At 29.4% G+C, this 10,444-nt stretch overlaps 1 protein-coding gene across 1 annotated transcript in view; it reads right to left on the reverse strand.

Moving 5' to 3' along the window:
• Positions 1-10,444, reverse strand: part of kuz (zinc-dependent metalloprotease kuz) — a 67,398-nt gene that overhangs the window by 12,329 nt on the left and 44,625 nt on the right. The window contains exon 4 of the mRNA XM_011503397.1: positions 157-449. Within this exon, the coding sequence (XP_011501699.1) occupies positions 157-449 (293 nt within the window). The remainder of the gene's footprint in view (positions 1-156; positions 450-10,444) is intronic.

Consider the following 10,444-nt stretch of genomic DNA (forward strand, 5'->3'; position numbering starts at 1 on the left):
AAGAGTTTACATTTATTTTTACATTAAAATTCATTTATTTATCACAATTATAAAAACGTAATATCGCGTTACTTTATTCGCCAGTTTATAAAGTGGAATAATTAAAAGACTCCAAAAATAAATATAATACTAAGCCAGTAAGTTTCACAGTAATACCTGCTCAAAAATATGTCTCCAAATGAGAGGATCCGTTTGGATAAAGAGAAAGCAAGTGTTCTTCTTTTTACTGTCTTCCTTAGGTCTGGTTGCGCGTCGGGTTCTGATCCAATGGTCCGAGGGTATATTCGCCTCTTTGCTATATTTGTGACCAGGTGTTTCTGTTTCAGGACTCCAGTTTTTCAGATTTTTTGGCGCCACTGGTGGTATCGGTGTTTCGAGCTCTCCGGAATTTTGAATGCGTTCCATCCATTCAACTACTTCCTCGGTAATGCCACAACCACTCGATTCACCTGCAAATATTCAAATGTACGAAATATATTTATGATTAATATATAATGACATAATGTCAAGAATAACATACTATTAATATTTTTGTGATTATTTGATTATGATAAATAAACTTACATTATTTTACTTATATTTATGAAATTTTACATTTTATAGAAATATTATTAAATTATAAAAAGTATATGAAAATTTAATTGTATTAAGGAAATTTTAATAATATCTTTAAATCAAAGCCTAAAATCAAACACAATCTTATGTAAGAATAGCAATATTAGGAAAAAACGGAAATACAATGGTTTATATAAGCGCACAATATTTAATCAAATTTTATTTTATAAATTATCAATATGTAAAATTCAAATGATGAAAAGAGATATTTTATAATATGTTTAACAGTAGTATTTGATTGAACACACAAACAAAACTTCTCAATTTTATTTTCGCATATACATGTATCAACGCCTATATTAACACTTTTAACTATATAATTGTCATTTCAACAAGAAAATCTAATCATTAGTATAAATATTTTTAATTAATTAATTATCTTAAATCAAATTCAATATTAATCAATATGGATTAAAGACAATTTTTTATTTTTACACTATCGTTAAATATATAATACTTTTGTTTGTTACTTTGAATTACTATTTTAAAAGATAAATTAGTTAATAAAGCATATTAACACACAACTTTATGATTTGAATAATTATTTTTACAATTAATAAATTTTTACAATCTGTTTTTTATTTTAAGAATAAAATTAAATAAAATTTAAAAAATTAAATTAAATTAATTAAATTAATAAATTAAGAATAAGATTAAACGCGTATATTAATACAATTTTTACAGAACTGTATCGAAGTGATTTTGTAATTTTAGATTAAAAATCGAAGCAAAGTAATCCGAAGCAAAGTAAACAAAGTAACAGTTGAAATATTGAACTTTTTTAATAATTGATTTTTATAAAATATACTGACAATCGAAAAATAGACTTTGTCTTTGGTTAAACAATAAATTTATTTCATAAGGAATGAAATCAACTGTCTTTATTTGGCTACCTTTACTAGTTCTTCACCGACGATTCTATTGCGAAAAATCTACGTCATAAAGTTGAAAATAAAGTGCTAGATTTTACCGACGAATGAAAGGGAGAATAAAAAGATAAAAAGAAGAAAGGAATTATGTAGACGATCGTGAGCAAATTCCTTTCAGCCAGCACTGCCTTACTGCCCCCTTCCCCCGCCCGACCCGCTTTGGCATCGTCCATATAGATATTTTCCTCGTAAAATCAACGGAGCGTTCTTCACTTCTTACTGGACATTGTATCACATAGACGTAGTATAATTTTAATCGCCGCCTGTATTGCCAATTCACTTAGAAGGATGTCGAAGACTACTAGAAAATTTATACGTTCATAGGAAGTGTTGATTGTAATAAACTACGATATCGGAAATAGATGAAAATGTGACAATTTCGAAAGTCGCAGAACTTATTACGAAATAAGTGCTCGACAAAAGCGTTGTGGATAAGAGAGACGGGATGCCTCGAAAATACCTTTTTTTTATTGTTCAATCCCTGCGGTCAGCTTCTCTTGTCGACTATTCTATGAATATTGCTTGGTGAACTCGTTCACTAGTTCGTACATTATTTTTATCGCCAAACTACTCTCACGTTTTCCCATAAGATACTACTAGAATATATTTGCATTTATCTTGCGCATGGATCCATAATGTACGTTGGATGTAAGTGTAAAACTATAAGCGACTATGTTCATATCATAAAATTAAAATATTTTTAAATAATACTCAAAGATTCGCAACACAAATATTTCAAATGACTATTGTTCATATAAGATTTAATATCTAAAATCTACAGTGATTAATACAATTGTTTATTTGAAATAAAATAAATTCAACTTCGAGTTATCTGCTGAGGTACTTTGCATTTTGTTCATATATCACTGAACGGACTGTTTATTATCTTTTTTATTTGTTTATTCATTAAAATGTGATAATTTGGAACAATCTAATCGTTCTTTTTAAATTTTCATCAAAAGTGAACATTTATTCCTTGATTATAAAAAATTAAAGCCAAAATTCATATTGCACAAATGTAGTGGGAAGTTTAATCTTTGAATTATTAAATATTTTATTATAATCGAATATCTTTTTAATATGAAATTAGTCAAAAAAATAGACATACTAATAAATATTTAAATTTTAATTAAATAATAAAGTCACACTTTATGAATTTATTAATGTTCATTTCGTTTACAAAATAGACTCCTTTAACTTGACAGCGACAAACATTTTAAAGAAAATTTTTTAATTTATTAAATCATATCTATTCTAGGAAGTTGTTTAGCTATTATCAACTTCGATTTTCTCGTATGTCAGTTATTTTTTCTATTCTTTAAATATATCCTAGAGTTATACGATCTATTAAAATTGATATACAATTTGATAACATAAGATTAAGAATAGCATAGTGAATTTTTATTATTTATGATCATAAGAAAGTCTTTTAAAAAAGTAAATATGAAATTAGGATTTCTGATATGTATAATAATTTTTAACAATATACATAAATTTGTGAATAAAAATGATTAATAAAATACAGTTGTGTTAACAGATATGGCATAATAACAATAGTACAATTAATATAATAAATAAAAAAAAGGAAAATGTCTAAAAGAAACAAGAATATACAAGAGCAAAGTTGTAACTCATAATAATAATAAAGTACCTAATTCATATTAAAAAATCCAATTTGCTATTAATATAAATTTTCATAAAAATTCAATAATCTAGCCAGAACATATTTTATAGTTGCTAACACTTATAAAAATTAATCAAAAAATATAGACTTGTCAAGAATACACGCAAGTGAAGAACGGATCTGTCTAACTTGCGCCATAAAAAATAGCATCAAAATTTAAACGAGAAATTCGGAACTACGGCTCAGAATAGGAAATGCACAGCACTAGAGATAATAACACATTGTCACGTAAGCTTAGTCATTGTAGACGCATACTAGTAACAGACGTTGTCGGCGTCGACATTTTCGTCCTTGAGAGTATAAGAGGTGGCTGTGTAATTCAAATTTCTAAGTACTGAATAGCACTCAATGTTTGGCTTTGCAGGTTACAGAAAGAGGCAATTCATATACGGTTTGAGTTTAGCCTGGACATTGTAAAGAAGACAAGAAGAAAAGTTTAACGCGTTGCTTAAACTTGGCGTTGTTTAAATCTTCACAGGCTGACTTTGGGCGAGCACATAATTTTGCTTTTTCTTCATCCCTATCCTATCTCTTCAACTACTACTCTTATTCCCTAATTTTTTTTTGCACTCCTGCCCATTACTTCCTTTATACTTGTGTACCTTCATCACATTACGTAAAATACGAATATAATTTTTACGTAACATTAAAAAAAAAAATATATATATATGGTTGCGTAAAATCTTTTGATAACTATATTTATTATTTTATTTTAGAATTATTCATATTATTTATTATGTATGACAGTTTATAAATTTTAATAAATACTTTAAACAAAAAAAAAAAAGAATTACTAGATGCAACTAAAATATGCAATAATATATGAAATCTTTTTATCTCATTTTATAATAAATAGGAAAGTATTTTATTAATCTGTTGTTCAACGGTTATAGTTCTGTACAAAATTTAATAATTTTATGTCTTAGCCACATAATTTAATATGTATAAAATAATATGACATAATTACTATAGTATATTCAAGAAATTGTATAATATTAAGTTCATTATTTAATACATGTGAATATATAACAAACTACTACTATTATTATTATTCTCTAAATAAACTTTAACTCTTAAAATTAATATAATCCAATATCAATACCATAAATAAATCTTAATATACAGAACAAAATTATAATAAATTCATAAAATATGTTTCAAGATTTTTTTTCTTGCAAATACATTAATAAATATTTATACAATACTAACTCAAATAATATTACCGTTTCACTTAATTAATTTATCTGTATTTATTTATACTACAGTATCTCGCTAATTTGAAATTTATAGCTTTTTAATTTAAACAAAATTGTTATTATAAATATTATTATTTTTGTAATGAAATCCATTTGGTATTTTTGCTGTTACAAAAATATATTCAATACTTATAACAGTAGCAATTTTATATATATATACATTCTTTTTAGATTTGACATTATTTGATGATTGAATATGGATAATAAAAGAATCGTAAATTTACAAATGGATATTCACATTTTTAAATTATAAAGAAATATTAAAGTTTTTATTTCACCGTAGATTCGTATATTATATTAACATAAAAAAATTAAATGAAATATATTAGATTACCATTAAATGTACTATTTAATGTACTGCAAAGTACTATTAAATTAATAAATATGCCAAAGATCTTACTCTTCAAAATGTAATTATTCATTTCACTTTTTCAAAAATTGTTTAAAAAAATTTTTATTTATGAGAAATGTAATTTACCCGAATATACGAAATTATATAAATATATATTTTTATATTTAAAATAAATATTCTTATTTAATTATCACTATTACTGTTGATTTATATATTTGATTTAGTATGTTTTTCTTTTTAAATACGTTAGTACTCATCATAAACGGTAAAAGTTTCCAAAATTTTTAGATTAACTTCAATTATTCCAAAGTTATTTAATAATCAACGTATATAAATAGAAAAGCAAATTTTTTCGGTATTTAATAGTTTTATAAATCTTAGTTTGGCAACATCAAGAAAAATTTTGTGATTTAGAAATCAATGTTGAAACTGTAATGTTAAAAAAATATTTAAAAAATTTATGTATAATTTTAATTAACATATACTCTTTTCCTCTATTAATAAAACAATTCACTGTTTAAAAAATAAAAATAAACTCTTAAGAGTAGCGCGATCATGTTAAGTCTTAAAGGTACTTTATTTTAATTCAAAAAAACTTCTGTATTTCAAGAATTTAATTTGTAAAAGCTAAATACACGATAATGCACTACTTGCTTTATAAGAAACTTAAGAATCTTGAAACAGCAAAAGTTATAAATCCTCGAAGTGTAGTTACTATTGACTGCTTCTTATTCTATAATTGCCATAAACCACAAATCGCAATTATTCTGTGTTTAATTCCTCAAAATTACTAAATAATTAAATTGATTAAAGAATTGCGTCAATCCACTTAAAAATAATACACAAATTGGTATAATTAAAAGACAATTTATAATAAATCATAAGGAGGATTCGCTTGAAGTTAATTTTGAAATTATATTAAGAATATTTACAAACTTTCCATATCATTTTTATAATATATTATTTTCAATATTATGATTATAAGAATGTCACAAATTTCAGTTTTTAATTAATTGTATTAAATTTATGAATAATAAATTTAAGCAAATACATTATTAAAGAACATAAGATTAACATATTATTTGTTTTTGTCAAAGGGAATACATATATTAAATAAATTACTTTTTTTTTTAGAAGTGATATATGGATATAAATAATTATATATTTATATAAATATAAATATATATTCTATTCTTAAGGTTTGCAACACTTGATATCGAGTTTCTAATTAATTGAAGCCAATTCTATTCTTAACATTAAAACATTAAACATTAAAACTTGTATTGAACGATAGTTATTTAAGTGCATCAGTTATTGCAAATAAAAATTATTTTGTGTACGTATTTGTCCGCTGATCCGGCTCGAAAGGCCAGATGTTCAAAACTGTCTGATTTCTTGGCTCGAACTGCCAATGCTATAATCAGCAATTCCATTGATGATTATTCCTCTTGGTTGAGGACTGGGCTCTCTAGGGTGAGTGGTGCTCTGTCGACTCAGTCTTCCACCAACCCTAATAAATTCTTGATTGTCGACGTATGCAGCCAGTCGAATGAATGTATGATTCTCTGAAAGAAGAGCTTTGGAGCTACGAACTCTTAATTCTTGAGAGAAGTATGCTAATTGAGTTACCTTTATCCAGAAGGTCCTTACCTTTTCCAAGGTTTCCGAGTTTATCTGGATAGTAAAGAACATCCCATGATTTTTTCTCAATTGTGCGATAAAAATGAGACAGAGTGCTGTCATTCGCAACAATTTTTTGAGAGTTGAGTATCTGTGGATTTTGTCCCATTGATATTGCGTCTTAGGTACTGTGGCTAGTAGTATGGTTACGAGCGTAGGAGTAGTCCTGTTCACATTATTTGTCGCTCAATGTTGGCTTGATTGGCCATGACTCTGGTGATTTCATCCAAGGTGGTCCTGACCACCATAGTGGATGTTCTTGAAGTTGGGATGCATTTATACCTCGTGAGGCGCACTCCACAGGGTTTGATGTGCCAAGAACATATCTCGAATGAGCATCTGGAATGAGGTCCTGAATGATTGAAACCCTGTTTCTCACAAATTCCTTCCATCTTCACTGGGATTTTATCTATGTGAGTGCCACCCTTGAGCCTGTCCACAGATATGCTTCCTTTACGTCCATCTTCAATTTGGCTAACACGTAATGCATTAGTTTCGCTGGGGCAGTGCTGCAGCTAGTTCCAGTCGTAATATGGTCATTGGTTTAAGGGACACGACCTTAGTTTTTGAGCATACCAATGAAGTCATAATGCTATCTGAGTCGTGGATGGAGATGCACATGCAGTATAGATGAGGTCATCCTTATATTGAGACAATGTGGTATTTATATCTCTGTCAAGTTGACAAGATCCTTTGTGATGATTAGCTATTGTGATGAGAGTTGAGATGGCACCTTCTCGTCCCACTGGAGCTTTGGAACTATTGCTTCTGCATGAGTATTTTTACCTTGAACACGACGGGTAGGGCAAAACATAATGGATCCAATGGATTTCCTCGGGTAGTAACGAGTGGTGCTCCTTGGAGCACCTTTTGCATTTTTTAGAACTTTTGCAGAGGCCCATCTGGTCTCTTAAAAAACTAGATCAAATTCCGTGGCTTCTTACCAGATTGTGTCTTTCTAATAATGACATTTCTTTGAATTTTAAGCACTTTGTAAGCTGATGTTTCTTAGAGCAGCATTTGCATTCAAATGGTTTGAGTGAACAATCCTGTCAACTGAGTTGACTATGGATTTTTTAGTGATACCTGGTAGGCATTTTGGTAGGTCTTAGCAGGACCGCCTTGGAACACTCTCACTTCTCAGCAGAGTTCGACGCCAAGTCTTCGCTTGTAATAGCATCACCTCGCTCGTGCACCGAGCACAAAGTAGTAGCAGACTCACGACGTGGCATTACTCGAAGAAGTGGTATAACCTCTCACTTTTTAGGATAATCTACCACCAAAAGAATCTTGCTTGTGCCCCACGCGCACGAATCGATAAGCAAATCTCCACACCATTCAGCGCACACCTTGCAGATCCGAACGTCTCTACTCGAAGAAGTGGGAAAAGCTTTATAATCGTCCGACCTCCAGTGCACTACACCACGAGGATCCGCAAACTTACAACCTTCTACCTCCGAATGAGGTGCATACTGACGCCAAGTGTCAACTACCACAGAACCCCAAGGGCTCATCGATTGAATTCATCAACAAGAATCATTCCTGTATTCAGAAATTAAACGGAATAAACAGCACAATAAACAGATGTGTTAAATATTAAATTAATACGCTATCTCTTCCACTTATCCGCACATCTCTTGCACATAACACCTTGTGGTTTTTTAGTTAATTCTAAACACCCCTGTTGACCTGGTTTGGAGAGCCTTGCTGTGGCTCTAGGTTGATCTGTCTCTGAGTGCATCTCTATTAACGCCCTCATCCAAGACGTTAGAAAGCCAATTTTTCAAAGCGTAGGTATGAAGTGAAAGAGTTAATTGATGACTCCCACAATTCCTTTATAACACGATCTTTGTATCTTAACGATGCTTATGTAAGGACTTAAGTGGAAGGACTGTACAGATATACAGTGTGTGCAGACTTCTTTTAAAAAACGTTTATTTTGGTTTATTGATAATTACATTATTGTTGATTCTGAATTCTCTTCTCATCGGAGAATGTGAACTATGTTCTGTCACAACGATATAGTTACTCCTTGGTGATGGTGATGATGTTGTTAATGGGCTATAGAGATCAGCAATGGGTTGTGTAAACTCCTTACACGGGAATATACGTTGGTTTTCTGATCTGTGCTAACGTTGTAACAATTAGCAGGGAGAGACGACCATATTCATTAAGAGAGTATGGATTTATTTGAATGGTAGTTACCCTCAATAGAGACTAATGGTAGACCTTCGTGTAAAGGAGTATCCCAATACTATGCTTCTTGTAGTGACTATTTCCTTGTACTGCAGTCAGCATTCTTGACTGATTGTTAACCGTTGCGCACAAGAGAATTGAATGTGTGTTCCTTGCAATGGCTGCACTGAGAGAGCGGGATCGAGTAACGAGCTTAGCTTACGGCTGTAGACTCTGGCTTAATAACGTGGCTGTAGTGTAGATGACTGATTAGGATGAGTAACTGACTCGGAGGAGTAACTGACAATGTGTCTTGATGCGCGCTTCCTTAAATATCCACGCGACAGCTAAGTTAGCTGGCAACAATGCTTAGATGTTGCTATGCGGAGACTAGATAGACTTGCAAAACGTTCGACAATCAGCTTTAGAAGTTTCGAGATTTCTAAAAGAAAAATGCTCCAATTCCGAACAACTACTAAATATAATATATATAGTTAAAAATATCTTGTATTATTTCACAATATCGGAATAATTATTTCTGTCAAATTCCAACTGATTTTGGAATTTATTCTTTAATTTATTATGAAATACGTCAATTTAGAGTTATGAAGTTATGAAGATTAATTAAAAATATTTTCGGAATGATCATAGTTCCTATGTTTTGACAATAACAATATAAAACATAAATCGTTCTAGTAACAAATTAAGCGTTGCAGAATTTCAGTACTCAAAACATTAAATCAGAAACTTATTTTTTCTTTTCATGAAATACTTTTATAGTTTTAAAGACTTTTACATTCTGGCATACGATACATTTCACGATGCTACGCTTACATTGATAGTTATAAAATAGATAATTTCAGAATTTTGCAACTTGATATTTATTTAGAAACTTGATGAAATGTAATAGAAATAAAAAATAAAAGAAAAAAAAGATTTACAAAATCGAGTTATTCATTTTTTAACGTGTACACGAAATATGAAGTTATTTAAAAAAATTTTTCAATTAATTAAAGAAAAAAATAAGGTTAAAAATGATTTCCAAACACGAATAGTATTATGAAATTTATATGGTAAATAAAATGTGTTAGAATACTTAAGTTTTGCGATAGATGAATAAAACAGGTTATTTGATATTCTCAATCATAATATTCATTAATTGTGATTATAAATATTATTTGTAATATGTAGGAAAATTTTTAATTATTTTATTGAGAATTTGTTCTCATGGTATCAGTTGGAAATACGAAAACATAAAGAGATGAACACATGGGTACATTACTTACAGTACGATACAGTATTATTGGTCTATTAATAATATTATTGCGTACATTCGTTGAAATTCTCATGAAAATAAGTAGTTTAGTAAAAAGTGTAGTAATAACTCTTAATCAAATGTATCGAAAATAATGAAGCATAGCCGTAGCAGCAATTGGTTGAAAGAATGAGACTTGACTAGTGGGAATTGCATTGTTTTTACAAGCACATCGACAAACATGGTAAACAGAAAAAAGCAGTCGACTGTGAGCTCGGTGATCCAAGTAAATTACTGCAACTTGAACAACGCCACTTATTTTATCAGTGCTTGAGGCGTTGCAATTTTCTGGCTAAATTGAAATTCACTTTACTATCTTATCTCTTTTTATTATTTTTTTATTCAAACGCTCTTTTAAAAATGTCAAGTTTATCTTGTTTTTAAGAATAGACCACAGAAACTTTTACTCGATGGGATATTTCATGTATGCCAAGTCAA

This window comes from Ceratosolen solmsi, unplaced genomic scaffold (genome assembly GCF_000503995.2).
Source record: "Ceratosolen solmsi marchali unplaced genomic scaffold, CerSol_1.0 scaffold10, whole genome shotgun sequence".
NCBI lineage: Eukaryota > Metazoa > Arthropoda > Insecta > Hymenoptera > Agaonidae > Ceratosolen > Ceratosolen solmsi.